The 17726-nt window shown below is 40.2% G+C and overlaps 2 protein-coding genes across 7 annotated transcripts in view; one reads left to right on the plus strand and one right to left on the minus strand.

Annotated features, from left to right (window-relative positions):
* TPR (translocated promoter region, nuclear basket protein) overlaps nt 1-457 on the plus strand; it is a 60740-nt gene extending 60283 nt beyond the window's left edge. Inside the window, exon 51 of the mRNA XM_054587643.1 lies at nt 257-457. Coding sequence (XP_054443618.1) covers nt 257-312 — 56 coding nt within the window. The 3' untranslated portion in view covers nt 313-457. The remainder of the gene's footprint in view (nt 1-256) is intronic.
* On the minus strand, nt 416-15527 carry PRG4 (proteoglycan 4). 6 transcript variants are annotated; one of them, XM_054587649.1, is made up of 13 exons: nt 15477-15527; nt 14797-14895; nt 12381-12503; nt 11045-11164; nt 8519-8668; nt 7869-7991; nt 4477-6450; nt 3752-3829; nt 2837-2973; nt 2406-2562; nt 1747-1941; nt 1246-1371; nt 416-645 (listed from the first exon to the last, which is right to left on the minus strand). In XM_054587649.1, the coding sequence occupies exons 1-13, from the start codon at nt 15478-15480 to the stop codon at nt 536-538; spliced, it is 3396 nt and encodes a 1131-aa protein (XP_054443624.1). In that variant the 5' UTR covers nt 15481-15527; the 3' UTR covers nt 416-535. The 6 variants fall into 6 exon arrangements, with proteins under 6 accessions (XP_054443624.1, XP_054443620.1, XP_054443619.1 ...); XM_054587645.1 differs by lacking the exons at nt 7869-7991; nt 8519-8668; XM_054587644.1 differs by lacking the exons at nt 7869-7991; nt 8519-8668 and having other exon boundaries at nt 1246-1383.
* Nucleotides 15528-17726: the final 2199 nt, after the last annotated feature.

The following is a 17726-nucleotide window of genomic DNA, read 5'->3' on the forward strand; positions in this document are numbered from 1 at the left end:
TTTGTGACTTTGTTTAGCTAGTTAAAAAAATGTAAAATTTTAATATTTCCATGTTTTCTAATGTAACTATTTAGAAATTACATTCATGTCATAAAAATATTAACCTAATTGTAATGATTTTCATTGAAAATGTGAAATGTTTAAATTAATAATTTTTGAAAACACATTTTATAATGCTGGGGTAAGTGAATGTTCTAGTTTGGGGCTGACTTCTTAAAAGACACATTCAGTTTGATTCTTTTTTTTTCTCTCATAGGTGTGAGCCATGCAATGGGAGGGAGAGGAGGAATAAATAGAGGAAATATTAATTAAATGTTCTGTAAACTGTAATAACTGTGAATAAGATTGTTCAATCTGTGTTAGTGTTAACGATTGTTGAGTTTTAGAAAAATTTGTATTTAAAGTGGTATGCTTATCTCAACCTTCTTTATTAATAAAATGTATTTCAGTGTCAAAAGTTATCATTTTTTGTTTTCATTGTCAAAATTTATCATTCTTTTCTTCATTTTCATTATCTCTTCCTCTGCTCACCAGTCTAAGGACAGTTGTACCAGACATTGGATAAGGTCTGCCCAGAGCGAGTAGTGACAGGTCTTGCGATGGCTGTTACTGTCTTCCTGGGCACATCGAGGTTGTAGTATCGATCTAAAGAGAGAAGTCATTTTATTAATTAAAAGGGAAAAAAACACACCTGAATTTAAAAATGGATTGTGTTGATTATTATACTCAAAGGTAGTATTTATCATTTTACCAGCAGAAATGTTTCTAATTAATTTGAACTTTCTGACTAAAAGGGAAACAATTGGCAGATTGACCTTTTACCACCTTCTAGTAAAATTAGCTTTAACTCTCCTTCTTCAAAGTAAAAAATTTGCGAAAACCAAGTTAATTTTAAAAATAATATTTTTGCTTGTTTTAATTCTGATGTCATTTATAAAGGCAGAATAACAAATTTTTTGATTTTTCAGAAAAAGTGCCTCAAGTAATGTAATTTAATTAATAAAATTACTTTCTCGGGAACTTCTCTCTGACTGTGTAATGATGCAGATCAATAAAACTTTATGGCCAGCCGGGCCTCCATTTAATGCCACCAATGACAGAAGTAAAATATTGTTTATAAATACATAGTTTTAAGTTCTCACCTTCAGTTACCATTAAACGCTTGGTGCTTTTGTTTTGATTATATTTGTATTTCAGAGATTAGATCACTTCTTTGGGAAGCTCTTAAGATTGCACATAACGTACCATTAGAAAAGGCATAGTAATCGTAGCCATCGGGTTTTCGGCTGTTGGGTAGTGACACGGCAGAAGTCACCACACTGGGAAGCCTCCTCCACAGTGAACTCACTTGCTCTTCACCAAGGAGGAAACCTGTAGATGACACTGGAAGAGCAACTATTACAGGCAGACAGACCTGGTTAGCCTAGTTTTTGCCCTCTCTGAGATGGTGCTAGTGCTGACTTTTATCACTGTTTTGAGGGTTATAGATTTATGTATAATGTTGGTGAGAGATACTTGATAAACAGTACTTATTATAATTCACAAACATTCAGACTGCATTCCTTACCCACAAGGAAAAAGAATATTGGTCTTTGATCATTCACTGAGGCACATGGATGCTTTGCATCAATAAACTTAAATTATTAGGATTGTTTGGGCAGTTTTATATTTAATAAGCCTTACTTGATAAGAAACTCTGTTACATCTACTTCATGTATAATAATTTTTAACAGTAAGAAAAGTTACCTTTTTCTTGATAGAGGACTTTGACAGGTGTGTATTGAATTCTGATGGTGTGTGTTTGAGGTCCGATAGCCCGTTCAAAACGACGTTTCCTAATCTGTGTTGTTTCTCCAAACACTGGATAATGGATAGCAGGCCTTCTAGCAGCACACTTCCTGTTGGGTTCCTGTTTATAAATATACTGCTGCACTCGGCCCCCTGTCATGTATTAGGAAATCATATGCAAATTAAAATTAATTTTAATCCCCCCCAAAAAGAGAAAAAACAGCTTTTACTAGGTGGGAGAAACAATGTTTTTCATAAAGTATGTATAGACATTAATAATGGCTATTCATCAAGGGTACTATGAAAATAATAACTGAATCTTGAAATACTTAAATGAATAAAGCCAACAGACTGCATAGTTATATACTTTGTGTGAAAGTAAATGATGACATTCTTCATATTGCTGACCAGAAACTCAGGTGAAATTTTGGTTTGCATCTTGGGAGATCTGAATATTTCTTAGTGCCCTCGGTTTTTTTAATTGAAAATTCTTGATCCAGCCATTAAAGATATCTTCTGACAGTAAACCCAGTAGTAAGTAAAAATATTCAGTAAAAAATTTCCTGGCAAATCAGTTCTTGAAAGTTGTATAATATTGTCAATTATGTAACACATACCTCTCTTGAAAAAGTACACAGATTCGGGTCTGTCCTTATATTTAGGTATTGAAAGAGCTGCCACTATTTTTCCTGTTAGTCCTCCAAATCCTTTTACAATTTGTTTGGGATACCCAGGGTCTTGTATATCATTGGTGAAACGCCAGTACTGAGAATCCTGTTCATTTAAAAGAGGAAATGATGTTAACAGCTTTTGGGAAAAAAAGTTAGGAATTTATTACTAGATTTAAGTATAGGCAGAAGGTTTTAACTTAGGTGTTTGAATAAGTTGGCCATTAATGTTACCAAATTATGTTAACTTCTTATTAAATTTTGATGGTGGAAGAGTTCATTACATTATGGAAACCCTTCCGAAGCGGAGGTTGAGCTGATGTGTTTTTATAATAAAGAATAAACTATTTGCTGATTTCCCTCAAAGATAGTTGTCTTACCTTAAAGAAGAAAGTTTTTCCGTCACAGTTGCACCTAGTAAAAACAGTATCGATGGGGGAGGGAATACCCCAAACTTCAGTAATTCTACGAGGAGGAGATGGTGGACTGGATGGATTAAGCATCCAGAAATAGTGACCTAAAATTGAAAGTGATCGATCAGCCTATAAGCTGAATGAATACTAAAACCTATCCAAAAGAAACCAAAATGAAAAAAATTGTAATCATTTTAAAAGCATTGAATGGATTAACAAGCATTGTATGGCCAGAAGTCTAGTGAGAACCGCACTGGTACAGAACATAGTAGTTGAACACTTCGGAGAGTACAACATTTCTCAAGTCTGAAATGTAGCATAACCTTTGAAATATTTTATTTTTTCAGTTTCTCTAGAAAGAGCCTTCTGACTTTGGGACTTGACAGAAAGTCACTTTCCTCTCAATTTACCTTTCAGAATTAAGGAGGTATAATTAGAGGACTGCTGAAATCTTTACAGCTTCTACTGAGCAAGTCTGTGACTTCCTAAGTGTAAGGAATCAGGGCAGGTAACTCCTCCACAGAGTGGAACACGTGAGCACAACACAATCAAGATGTTACTTTCAAATGCAACTAGAGCAGGGAAAACAAATCCTGATGCCATCTCATTTGATAAGGAAATTAAAATTTGAACTAACCCTTTAATTCCTAAGAGTGGAAAAATTTGGTATTGTTTCAAGCTTTTCGTTACTCTGTCTAATTTTGTTAATCCAGTTATTTTAGTAATTACTTCCCAGGTTTTCCTAAGTTGTGTGAGGCCAGGTCATTGATCAGGTTCCCCTTCAGAAAGCTCAAACCAAACCTACCCTCTGCTATGGCTTTGGTTCTCATAAATACCAAGAACAAAATGATGGGCAGAAAAAGAAGTATGTGCATAGTTCACCTCGAAATGCAACTAATGTCCCATTGGCCAGCGTAGTCAGTCCGTCTACCGGCTTACCATTGCATAAATTAGTCTCATCTAAAACAAATTAACAAAAAGTTAAGTCAATACAAAACAAGAAGTTTTTCAAATCCTCCCACAGAGTTCCGTTTCCTCTGTTCACCTCATCCCAAACTCTTGAAGGGTATATAGTTCGAGGTGCATGAATTTTACAGGCAAAAGAAAAGTGATATATTTCATAATCATTTTACTTAAAGGTGATACTATCCAAGAAGTATATTAAAATAAGTGGTGAATTGGAATAGGCCAGGTTAACTAATCTGTAAGTAAATTTTTATTTACTGGATGTTTGCTCTCAACATAACATGCCATTTTTTAGTTCTGATTGCCCTTTGGAATTGGTTTGGAAAAGAGTAACATTGCAGATTTTTGCTCTGCATCATACTTTCTTTTAAGGATGGATTCCAAACTAAATATTTTGGCATTCTGTACACTCTTCTCTGCTTACAGACGCACTAAGTTCCTAACACTAGGTCATTTCTCAGTTTTCCAAAGATCAAATCATCCTACTGTGATTAGTCCTCTTGCCTAGAGAGAAGCTGTAAAGCTCAACAAGTTCAGCGTTCTGGGTAATATACATGATATTAAATCAGGGCATTCCAGTTCTGGCAGAACTACCTTAACATGGCCAACCTTAAAAAGCGCGAGTAACTGATTCTCTTTACCTGAGAGCATGGGGTTGATGCCAATAGCCTGGTTGGGTCCTCTCACTATGAAATCAGTGCCTGGAATAACGATAGGAGTTAACACCTGGGGCCTGAGGATCACAGAAGGTTCTCCTTCAGCAGTATTTGCATCTTCATTTTTGGGATTTTCTTCAACCGCTTCTGAGTTGGGAGCCCGGTCAGAGCTGGAGGTGGTTTGGAGCGTGGTTTTCTCCGAAGAGGCTTGGTTCAGCGTAGGCACAGTTGATGTAGTCATCTTTGGAGGAGATGGTGTCGGCTTTGGTTTTCGCACTGCGGGTGTTGTGTTTGGCTTTTTGGTAGAAGTGGGCGTTTGGGGCGCTTCTGTTGGATTTGGGAGTTTAGAAGTTATTTTAGAATTAGTAGCTATATATTCTGATGTCGTTGTTGTCTCTTCAGGCGTATTCATAGACTCTTCAGTTGTAGTAGTTGTCTTTTTTGTCATAGTCGTCACCTTGGAAGCAGGAGTTGTTTCCTTAGGAGTAACTTTGGATGATGTCGTGGTATCCTTGGTTGTAGTAGTTGTTACCTTCACGGTTGTAGTTTTTTTGGATTCAGTGGTCTTTTCTTCTGTTGGAGTTGCTGTATCTGCTGTTGTACTCTTTGATGTAGCAGTTGTAATTTCAGTTGTGGTGTGCGTGGCTTTTTCTGTTGTCTTACCCTTCTCTGTGGTAGTCATTTCAGGTTTGGTTCCTTCAGGAGCTTTGGTTGTAGGTACAGCAGGCTCCTTGGGACTGTTTTCAAGAGCCTCTGCAGTGGGTTCTGCAGGAAACTCAGGAGTGAATGCAGCAGGACTCTTGGGAGGAGTGGGAGGCTCCGTGGTGGTTGCTGGAGTAGAAGCCTTCAGGGTAGTTGGAGCAGGTGTCTTGGGAGAAGTTGGAGCAGGCTTCTTGGGGGTGGTGGGTTCAGGCTTCTTGGGTGTGGTGGGTTCGGGCTTCTTGGGGGTGGTGGGCTCGGGCTCCTCGGGGGTGGTGGGCTCGGGCTCCTCGGGGGTGGTGGGCTCGGGCTCCTCGGGGGTGGTGGGCTCGGGCTCCTCGGGGGTGGTGGGCTCGGGCTCCTCGGGGGTGGTGGGCTCGGGCTTCTTGGGGGTGGTGGGTTCGGGCTTCTTGGGGGTGGTGGGTTCGGGCTTCTTGGGGGTGGTGGGCTCGGGCTTCTTGGGGGTGGTGGGCTCGGGCTTCTTGGGGGTGGTGGGCTCGGGCTTCTTGGGGGTGGTTGGCTCGGGCTCCTTAGGGGTGGTGGTCTCGGGCTCCTTCGGGGTGGTGGGTTCGGGCTCCTTGGGGGTGGTGGGCTCGGGCTCCTTGGGGGTGGTGGGCTCGGGCTTCTTGGGGGTGGTGGGCTCGGGCTTCTTGGGGGTGGTGGGCTCGGGCTTCTTGGGGGTGGTGAGTTCGGGCTTCTTGGGGGTGGTGAGTTCGGGCTTCTTGGGCGTGGTAGGCTCGGGCTTCTTGGGCGTGGTAGGCTCGGGCTTCTTGGGCGTTGTGGACTCAGGCTTCTTGGAGGGAGTGGTGGGAGAAGGCTTTTGAGGGGTGGTAGGAGTAAGAGATTTGGTTGTAGTTTCAACTTCGGTGGTAGATTTAGCAGAAACGGATGTAGTTACCAAATCTTTAACAGATGTTTTTCCTGCACTTACTGTCTCTTTACTTGAAGTAGTCGTCTCTTTTGCACTCGTTGTAGTCTCTTTAGTTATAGAAGTCTCTTTAGTTTCAACTGTTGTCTCCTTATTGGCTGTCGAAGTCTCTTTGGATGTTTCAGAATTAGGCGGTGGACTGGGTTTAGAATTTTTCGTTGTCACTGTTGTAACCTTGGAGGTTGTGGTAACTTGACTGCGTTCGGTGGTAGGCGTATCAGGAGTTGAGGTGGGCTTGAAATCACCATTGTCCAGTCCACTTCCGGCTTCGTCTACAACTGGTGGTTGCGGGGCAGGTCTCTTTTTAGGAGGTGGTTTCTTGCTGTCTTTTACTAGAGAAAAAAACACATCTTTTATTTGAGGGTAGGTTTTTTTTTTTGTCTTTAATAACAATATAATGATCCTCTTCTTATCACTGACTATGTGTCTCCAGGCAGTTTGCCAATCTCTTATATGTTTGTTAATGTATTGCAAAATGTTGAATACTCAACCTATCTTACTGGGCTATTTATGGAAGTGAAGGAGACAAGGGGTGAAAAGCACAAGTAAAACTATACGATAAACACACGGAAGCAAGCGGCAAATTTGAAATTCCAGCATGCTCAACCACACCAATTCATGTCTTTACATGAAAGCTCTTCCGCCTTCCCTTTCTCCACTGTGGTAGTCCTCATTGCTCAGTGCCCCTTCCTGCCTCCCGGAAACCTAGTTCCAACATCTCGTAGACTCTCTGCATCAATTCCCTGAGACGCTGCTACAACTACATCCAAGGATGCTCTGGTCACCCGCATTCTCCCTGCTGAGCCCTGTTCCCTACACTGGGCTGCTATTGTCTTCCATCTGGCCAGCCCCTGGAGGTATGGAGAGGAGATTAGGATGCTGAGGCAGCAAAATGACCCTGTTTAACACGATCTGCCTTAGCATATGCCTCATGGGGGAGCTAAAGCCCCAGGGGTACTTTGCTCAGATGAGTTCCATTTAGCAGACAAGTGTTGCACTTCCATGTGTGCAAGACTCTGGATGACTCAAAGATTCAATATCTGGCTATTCAGCTAGAGACAGGGCTTCAGGGAGAAATCACAACCACCCAGGGAATAGTTCTTTAAAACTCCAGTATCCAAAATCCAGTATTTCCTGGGGAAAGAGAATATAGTTTAGAATTTCAGGAAATAGCAAGCAGAGCAAAGGGAACTTCCTTTCAGGAGGCAATTGTCTACTCTGTAGTACATTTTGTACCACAGAAAAATCAGCCAGATATGACATCTAATTGGTTAGGAAAATAATAAGACCTGTAAAATGCGGAGAATAATAGTCTTTCCCAGAAAGTTGTATGAGAATTTAATAAATTAACATTTTAAAGCAGTATATAAAAAATGTTTGTTAAATAAAATAAAAGAAATCTAGAGGAGGAAAAACAAAAAGCACAAGGAAGACAGAGGAAGAAGAAAGGAAAATGGTATCGGGAGAAAACCACAATCATCTTTGGCGCCATCCTGTGCATCCACAATTTCTGTTACAGCATCTTCTTAACCTTTGATTTAAAGAGTGGTTTCTTAGCTGCTTGGCACTAATTTCCTATAAGAAGTTTGTGTTGGTATCCTCTACAATAATTTTTATAAAGTTATATACCCACTCCTCCCCCACCCCGAAATACTGAAACATCCTCAAACCACTCTACCAACACGCATTACTTTTAGATAATGATTGTTATGGCATTGATATAGTCTTTGATCTTTATCAATGCTCAAACCTTTGGGTTTCTTCTTTAATTCTCTATTAGCAGCTGAATTTTTGGAAGACTTGAATTTCCGAATACTTGAAGAGGAAGAGGAAGAGGAGGAGGAAGACTCTTGATTTTCAGAAACAGAATGTTCTACAAATCAAATAAAAAGGTTGATCACACCAATTGTGATTTAAAGCAAAGAAGAACCGCCAGTCCAAATTCAACAAAAAAAATGCTGTTTACTGGTCTATAAATGCCTGTGTTCTGATTTTATTTTATCAGTAAAATGATCCACTGCCCTTCGAATTTGTCAGTTAAAAGCAAGACACTTGAGCTTATCACAGACACTAGCAATACAACTGTATAACTTTCTCATATCTCACAGAATCTAATTATTCAAAAAAAATTCATGGTCCTTTTCTTTTTTAACATTAAGACTTGCTGCTTCTGATTATTCTAACCTAGGCGCTTACTGGGTTCAGTAAATAAGGAAAATAAATATCTGAGTTGGGTTTATACTTTAGCTTAAACTTCAACTTAAAACAAGTAAACAAAAAGCATAATGAGCCTTCAATGACTCAAGATTACCCTGTGCTATGAGGAGTCTTACAAAAGCCATCACCTACAGGTTATCTCAAGTAAGAAACCTCCTTTTGTTAAATCTGTCATCTTCCTACCTTCTGTTATTTCCTCTGATTCTATAACTTTCTTAGTCTTCTTCTTGTCTGCGGATTTGGGTGAACGTTTGGTTGTTGATTTGACGGACTGAGGTGCTCCCGCAGGCGGAGGCGCAGTCTTTGGGGACGGCGGTGTTGTGGGGTTATGCACTGAGGCCAAGCAAGACAGATCGGTTAACATCTGTTTACATGCATCAGCGACTTAACTGAGAAAGCCATGATGCATCGGCTTCGAGAAGAGATGCTGATGAGCACCAGCGTGGCAGGCTTCAGCCCAACACTAATGACTTCAAACCAATTAATTCTGAGGGCACATTGCTATAAAACATTGGTTCCCTAGTTGGTATAAGTTATGACGGAGCAAAGGCTCAGGAGTCAGAAGGATTCCATTCCTAGGCTCTACCATTGTGACCTTGGGGAAATGGGTGAATCCCTCTTGAACTTCTTTTCTTGTTCGCAAACAGATGTTTATTCTAGATGATTTCTGGAGGTATGTGTCTGTCTAAAAATACGACTTTGTAAACTCCATCCCTCAGGCCTGCCTTCCGTGATCAAAATAATGAACTGCATGTAGGTGAGAAATATAATAATTAAATTGTTTTATTTTCATATTCTCTTAAGTGATGTCAATTTACCTTTCTTTTATTCTTTTTAATTACGAAAGTGCTACATGGCTATTTCCTCTTGTGAAACTGCCACGACTTCACATTGTGCTTCTCTCAAAATCTGTTGCCCTTTCCCCAGGCTAAACAGCTGTTAGTGGTTTGACATGTTTCTTTTAAACTTCGTGTCCCACCTCCGCCCGCCTCTTTCCACATCTAGAAAAGAAGCCACATTTTGATCATTAGGAACCAGAAGAAAAGGAGGAGGACTTCTGAAAGACCGGAAAGCAGAGAACAGTGGGGACGCTCCAGGTGGGGGAGCATCATCCTAAATCCTGCCGTGCACCGCGCCTCTCTCTCCCTCTCTGCCCCCAACAAAAGCAACAAGGACCTCAATTTGAGAAACTGTTCTACCACATAACTAGCTAGTGATCTTCAGCAAAACACTTAACTGCTTGAACTGTTTTTCTCACCCACATTCATAGCTGGACAGCTGATTCTTCCACTTCTTGAAATGCTACGACATCGAGATACACAGATGCCTACCAGCAGGGTCTCTAGCAATCTTGAAACAGCGAAGTGGTGAATCACAAGGTAATTTGGTTGCTGTTTTCTAAAAATGAAGTATTGAAGCTCTAGCTGTTTTTTTTTATTTTCAGATGGGCCCCCGACTATCTGTGAATTCTTTGCATGAAGCATTACCCTCATCAGTTTTTTCCACTGAGTTCTCCTCTAACCTCAGGCAATCTGACCGACCACTTGGTAGCATGAAGCGTATTCTTCATTAACAGGTTCTTCAGTGCTTCTTCACTTTCTAACCATCCTCCCTCACCACCTATCCTCTGCCTGAAATGCGTTCTTAGTTTCCTGTCTCACAGCCAAAACAGTTCTCAGGGCCCTGAGTAAATATGTCCCACCCACATGCATCCTTCTGGAAGCTGCAGGAACTCTGCACTCAGTTTGTGATTACAAGGGTGTTGCCTCCTTTATTTTTGGAATGCTTTCCAATGAAAACATTGAACAGTGAAGAAACGTCTCTCCGCTCTGCTGCTGAACAGTCTTCCACCCTGTTTCTCCACTGTTCGAAAGAAGCAGGAGGCGCAGCCTTGTTTAAATAAAATGATAAGGTTATGCAAGCAACGCTTATTTTCACATTCTTCCACAAACATTCTTGTTTTAACGAAGTAGGCTTTAAGAACAAATATTTGGTGAAAGAAAGGAATCCATCGCTTAAGTATATTTTTTAAATCTTGAGGGGTTTTGGTAAAATTCAGACAGTTTTATTATACTCTCAGAGTACCCCTTCAGGCCCTAGAACCAGAGAAGACTTTAAGGTGGGACTATCACACACAGGCACCCGCAAAGATCACTGAGGTGGCTTTCCACAGGTGGGAAGAGACATACAAGGCACAGTTAACAAATGCTTGGTAGGTTGGTTTGTAAATTTAGTGCCTTAAACTAATCCCTAAATTTACTAGTTCAGAGAATGTGAAAGAGTCAATTCTCTCCTTAAATACACACTGAAAAGCATGAATGCTGAAAGCTCAGATAGCTCAAAGGACAGGTGACTGTGGGGCCCGCACCATTCAGGTGAGACAAGAAGCCATGAAGCGAACTGGTTACTGTGGATTGAACCCACAACTGAACGACACCTGAAGGAAAAAGCATTTACACTCAGACCCCGTGGTGTCTGTCACTCAACAGACTATGTCCGCGCTCCTGGAGCCTGGCTGGGCCAGGGAGTACCGTTGGAAGAGGTTTTCATTCTCTAATTCACCTTGGTGAAACAAAATTAATATGAAATAGCTCATGTGTTAGTAAAATGAAGACCTTGGAGAGGCCGCGTGTTAGACATCACCGGCGAGGCCAGGTGGGCGCAGGGCTCCGGCCACACCGGGAGCGCCGGCCAGCCCGGGAGGCTTACCTTCTTCGCAGAAAGCGGCGTAGTCCGGACAGCACTTGCCGTACTTCTTACATTCTGAGTCACAGTCACACTCCCTGCCTCTGGCAAAGGACTCGAAGCAGCGGCCTTTACAGGAAAGGTCTACCCAGAGCAAAAGAAAACATCATGGGTTATTGACGTTCGGCCACACCCCTGCGTGGAGAGCCATTGCCCACCTTCTAGCTGACCAGAGCTCCGCAGATGCATTTCCAAGTCTTTTATTTAGAATTCGGAAATGAAGGGTCTCCCGGGGGGAGGAGACAGCCCAAGTAAGAAATGTGGTTACTTAGGGAAACTTTTCTTGCCCTTCAAGGCTTCGAGAGATACCGCAATGCTACCTGAGTCATTGACATGTATGGACAATGGAAATTTGGGAAATGTCTCAAAAGTAAGTCACCCTTCCTATGAAATCCCTCCATCGTCTCTCCTCCTCACAGCACTCCTTCGTGATAGATATTTTGTTCATTTAACGTTCACATCCTACAACAATATATTCCAAATGGGTCAACGATTCAGCTCAAAATTATTTATAATACAGAGAACTCCATTATGAGAAAACGGGCAGGGCATGGAGTTGAAAGATTTCAGCCTATTCCAGGGCACGGTCTACGTAAACCAGGCCAGCTTATACCAAAAACAACTTCGGTGAGAGGCACGATGGCTCCATGGAGGCCGGTTTGAAATAATTACCTACCCAACACATATTTATCAGCTTCACATGCAAATGCTAAGGCAAAAATAACTTTGAAACAATTTTAATTATAATTTCTATAAATTAAATAGGAAATGTTTCTATGTTGGCAACAAAATGGCTCTTAATACATTCAAGTGAAATACCACCTACCCTTAATTGAAAATTCAGACCCTTTGGGTTTTTGTTCATTAAACACTAACTCTTCATCTTTAATGTGCCATTTTCAGGTAAATTAGGAACATGTTAATATAAAGAAGTCAAGTAGTAGACAACATCATTTCATGTCCACGGATTCTTCTGATGAAATCACCAAAGGGCCCCATCGCTAAGCAATTACATCCCATTACTATTTACTTAATGACTCGGAGTCACAGTGTGAAGTCTCTATTTAAAACAAGACCGTTTGCTTGGCACTAACCCAAACCCTTGTGCAAGCTGACAGATTGTCAGGCCTCCCCGCAGCGTTGACACCATCCTGAGGCACAGCGCACCGCAACAGTTAGGCAAGTGAAGGGAAAGGCACTTGAGCAAATAGAAGTGCAATAGGGTGAACGCAGCACAGCAAGGGCACTCCGGAGAACAGGATGCTTGACAGAGGAGGGGACAGCAGCTCTGAGGACTTACCCACAGTGCAGACTCTCTTGAAATCAGGGCAGCACTCCATGTAGTGTTGACAGTTATAGTCACAGCTGCAGGGGGCATCTCTAGAATACCCTTCCCCGCATCTCCCTGCACAGCTTGATTTATCTAAAATTATACAATATAGTGTAAACATGGCCAAACCACTTCACAGAAAGGGTGAGACCCAAGGAGGACAAAGCCACCTGGGGAGAGAGAATCTTGTCTGTTGGAGAAGGCTGGGAATGAGAGCGATGGGTGCAGGGGATCTTGGCCTGATCTCCTATGAGACCCACTTGATTCTTTGCTAGACTGAGAAGAGCAACACTCTTTTGAAAATCAGTCACAGTAACAGCTTTACACCCCTCCCGGGAGGCGGATGGCAGCTGCAGCTCCATGCTGCTGCTAAGGTGATGGCTTGTTGCCATTATTTGAGCATCTTTGTGCTGGGCACTGAGTCATACATTATAATGCTTAAGAAATGTTGCCAAGAGATAGTATTAACTCCTTTTTGGAGACAGGAAAGCTGAAACATTGAAATTTTAATAACTTGCTCAAGGGCACCCAGCGAGTGAACAGATCCAGTATTACAGGTCAGTGAATACCTGCTAATTATTCGTGTTGACCTCTTTCACTCTCAAAAGTGTCCTGATTTGGATGATAAATATTGTGGCCATCTTAAGTCACAGCCCATGTAGAATTTGACCTCTGATACATAGGAATCTAAAGTCTGAACTTGTTCTACCCAATCACAGTGCCTCTTATTTTTGATGATGAGTTTAAAGTAAGCTCGTTATACCAGCCCAAACTTTCCTAGGCTTCCCTTTTTTTTTTTTTTTTTAACTGGTGGGTGTAACTGGGTGCTTTAAGAGTCAGAGAAGTCAGATGATTGCAGAAAATGACTGTAAAATAGATAATGCTTGAAATAGCATCTGGACATGAATATAAAAGTCATGAACAGAGGTTTTCTGGGTAAAACAAAACAAAAGCCTAATTACCCTCAAATATATTTTCAAAATCATTTGAGAAACACCTTGCAAACCTCCCTGAGAGATAATCCCAGACATGGAACAATTGAATCCATCTCTGGAATAGAAATTAGCAGGTGCAATGTCCTAAATCCATAGAAAGACGTTGAAACACACTGAAAAATAGCTCAAAATGATGAGTCCAGGAGAGTTAAAGTCTTAATATGCAAATAAAACAGCAAATATTAGGACAACTTTTAGAAGTTTTTGCATACATATGCGCACAATACACACAAAATGCATATATAGCGTATATATAAAAATACATATATATAAAGATAAAAGGGAATGGGAAGAGGTTGAGAGGGCAAGAAAAGCAGACAAGACAACATCTAAATGTTCTTTTTTTTTTTTTTTTTTTTACCACTAGCAGATTTCTGAAATAGGACATCAAATGTCTTTACCGGAAAAGTTTATTTTCATAGATTAAATGTCGGTCCTACTCTTGCTATTCATTTTAACAACTGATTTTAAATTCCTTCACTTAAAGGAAAGGAAGTCCGGTTTAGTGGACAACTGACTCTAACCCAGAAGAAAGGCGGATTAGGAAGCGCCCCCCCCCGCCGCCCCCCTCCGTGCTGTGAGCCGCGCAGTGCTATTTTGAGAGCTCAGAAGCGCTCGGTGGAGACGCCAGACAGTCATCGTTCCTTACGAAACATTTACATTTGCTCTCGTGCGTGTTCCACCTTTTCTTATCTAAGCGATTCTGAAACGATGCCCATGGCAGGCGGTTATCGCTCTCGCGCAGGTTCATGATCATTTTAATTACTTTACTGGAAATGGCTATTTTGTAAATGTGATTTCCCCGTGACAGTCATGCACCTAAGACCCAATGACATTCACATCTGGGTAAGTCCGTAGGTGGATGAACAGTCCTTATAAGAAAGAGAGAACATTTTCAAGATTAATAAAATGCCATTTCAAACATTGCAAATGTTCACTGTAACACGATATTTGTATCTACATTATGGCAAAGTAGGTTATTTATTAATAATTTATGTAAGAGATCAAATTTCTTTGCAAACACATAGATAAAAATCATGTGCTATTTAAATATTGTTCTTATCAGTTTATCAGATAATATTATGTCATTCCAGCAACATCTGTATATTTTTTAACTTTTGGGAGAACCATGGGAATAATGAGTACAAAAATTATTCGATAGGAAAGCTCAAAAGATCTTGAAAAATTTTGTAATCCAGGGGACAAATTGAGAATTTCAAAAATGCTTATAAATATGTTACATATGTTTTACATAATTATAAGTTTGTACTCTGCATTAAACTTCAACAAATATACATTTTTAGAAATCTATTTCTTTTGCTGTCATTAAAGACAGAACTGAATGATCAGGAATCGTTGTGAAATAAAACTGTTTTTGATAGTTAAGGTACCTTGAGAAGAAACTTGCTGAATCAGGAAAACAGAAAGCAGCAGCAAGGACATGGGAAGTATTTTCCACTCCATGGTTGTTCTCGGGTACCCAGCCTTCACTGAAAAGAAAAGAAAAGTATCAGAAAACTACTCTTTAACCTCACCACTAGTTTATGTCTGTGCTGCATGTAGTGTTTCAGTAACCTTTAAAATGTAATTTAAAGATAAAGCCATGCCCTTCTTGAAAAAAAACTTTCAAAAATAATCAGCTTTAATTCTGTAGTAAATGTTTGACTGTTGGATTGAATCTTATGCAGAAGAAATCAAGTCACCATCTCAGTCATGTTACTGAACATTTTAATCCTTTAGAATCCCCCCCAAATAGAATACAAACTTATCTTAAAATTCTATTCACATTAAAAGACGTACTTACAGTGCAAAGTTTAAATCCTATCTTGGGGAAAAATTATCAGCTTCAGTAACATTTAATTTAATAAACACAAGAGTGAGTGTTCCAACTTTCCCTTAACTCTCAATATAAATTTACAAGCTTCCAACAGGTGCACTGCAACTGCAGTCTTTTTTAAAACTTCCTAACTACTGTTCTTATAAATCTTTTCCAAATACCTTGAATAAGGTTTATCTCTATTGAATTGAAAACACATTTACTCCCAAGAAGCAAGTTAACTTCGACACTTACCCATAAAAGGATAGATGAATATCTCCAATGTCCTGGAAGTCTTATATATCTGTGCAAATACATTAGGATGAACCAATTAGTCCAAAGGTTAGACAAAGTCAACAGTGACAGCCTATGAAACCAAACTTTCCTCATTTATTGGAAGAGAGCCCAGACGACTAGGCTTAAGCAACATCTGGAAAACACTTCCATTAAGAAAAATGACTACTACAAAATAAATTTAGACTTATTGGCCCAAACACTTCTAATTTCTAAGTGAACAAATTGTTCTGAGAGGGTAAAGCTCTGGCAGGCTTTGACTAGTGCATCGAAACAGCAATTTTAAAATGTCAAATGCTGGTATCTTTTCTTTCTTTTCCTCCCAGTGGATCTAGCAAAGAGTGGTTTTGAAATTTATCTAGTGTTAGCTTGTGTCATGTATTTTTCTGAACTTATATTAAATCAAATGTACTTTTTTTTTCTTGAGTATTTTTGTTTTCAGGGAGCTCGGGAAATAGGCTTTCAATTACAAGTGAAGGCTACACCGTGTTGATTTCCTAGGCTCCTTTATCATGTAAAAACCTGCTTAAAAATTGTGTCACTCCTATAGTTCCTTTATTTAAGCCCAGTAGTGTGCAGAAAAGGTCTTTTAAAATCACTGATTTAGCTTCCTTGCAGCAGATAAAATGTGAACTATCAGCCTCGCAGAGCTGGGTCAGCTCAGCTCACGGTTTTACCCCATTTTTTAAATGCAGTCTTCCTGTTCAAATTCTATCTACCTACAAAAGGCCTTGCTTATACCCTAGCACCTTTGTAAAACCTTCTCAGATCTATCTCAAATCAATCCCAGCCAGAATCATAGTCAGCTAATATACTACACTTTATTGAAATCATCTGTTCACCTGTTTCCTTCCAACCCTAACAGACTTTGATTTCCTCAGACACAACCAAAGTCTCTCTCTTACTTCTGTTTCCAACATCTAGTCCCGTGCTTCACCAAGGTATTTAACACAGCCTCATTGAAAGAAGCCGTTGTAACCTGTTTTCCACTGGGTGATGTATTTGTTAGGTGCTGCACTTAATTATTACAAAATGCCTTTAAGTTGAATATAATTATATCTCCATTTTACAAATACGATGAAGACTCACAAAGGAAGAATCTGTGACCCATCTAAGGACACATAGGAGTAGAAGCCAGAGTGAAGGTTTGAACCCCTGTCTTTTCACGTTAAGTTCCATCACATTCCCACTACATCCAGCTCCATTTGAATCAAAGACATCACTTCAGTACCTAATTATAGTAGTGAATTTTACTCCTGCATGTGTACATGTAGATTTATGAAACTGATGTCAAGTCCCTGCCTTTGTAAAGACAGAAATTATGATATAAGCATCTCTTTTATCCCCACGTTGCTTATTCTGGGCTAAATATGTAATGCACAAAGGCAATTTAGAGACTATCTGCTCACCTCTAAATAATATCCTTTCTCTGGGAACTACCTCCTTCTCTTTAGGGGTCGTTCCCTGTCAGCCACTTTTATATATGTGATCTTGTAGCACAACCAGAGGATTAGCAGTAGGAAACTGAACTAAACTGGGCCAATATGTTTCCCTGTTCTGGAAATTTGGAAAAGTGATTCAGACAGTGCAAGTCTGTCTAGGTAGATGTTTAACATGTTCACTTCTGTCCCTGGCCTGAAGTAAGAGAAAGTGCTTCAGAATAAAGAGTGGGAAAAGAATGAAGCAGTCATGCAGAAAGAATTCTGAGCTCCAGATACCTTCTTACTCCATGTCTTTTTTTTTTTTTTTAAGATTTTATGTATTTATTTTCAGAGAAAGGGGAAGGGAGGGAGAGAGAGAAAGGGAGAGAAACATTGATGCATGAGAGAAACATCAACTGGCTGCCTCTCACACACCCCCAACTGGAGACCTGGCCCGCAACCCAGGCATGTGCCCTGACAGTGAATTGAACTGGTGACCTTCTGGTTTGCTTGCCAACGCTCAATCCACTGAGCCACACCAGCCAGGGCTGCTCCATATCTTCAGAGCAGTCTCCCCCTTTGGGTTTGAAGCTGGCTAAAGAGGCTTTCTGTTACTTAAAATCACTAATCATACATAGTAGATATTCAAAAGACCCTACAGGATGGAATTAAACCAAATTCTCTATGTTTTTTATTTTACTGAGGTGAAGAGGGGAAAATTAGAAGCTTTATAACTTTTTCAAGTCAGACTTTGACAGTGTTTCCTTATTACTTCGTTTGACATGCTGGG

Source organism: Pteronotus mesoamericanus, unplaced genomic scaffold, assembly GCF_021234165.1.
Source record: "Pteronotus mesoamericanus isolate MK-2021 breed Mesoamerican mustached bat unplaced genomic scaffold, CSHL_Meso_final scaffold_1186, whole genome shotgun sequence".
Classification (NCBI taxonomy): Eukaryota; Metazoa; Chordata; class Mammalia; order Chiroptera; family Mormoopidae; genus Pteronotus; species Pteronotus mesoamericanus.

Excerpts from the sequence above, each read along its gene's own strand:
- PRG4 (XM_054587649.1), bottom strand. Across the intron at positions 8,669-11,044 it reads CGCCGCTTTCTGCGAAGAAG|TGCATAACCCCACAACACCG; the intron begins GTAAGCCTCCCG and ends GCTTGGCCTCAG. Across the intron at positions 7,992-8,518 it reads ATCAGAGGAAATAACAGAAG|AACATTCTGTTTCTGAAAAT; the intron begins GTAGGAAGATGA and ends TTTGATTTGTAG.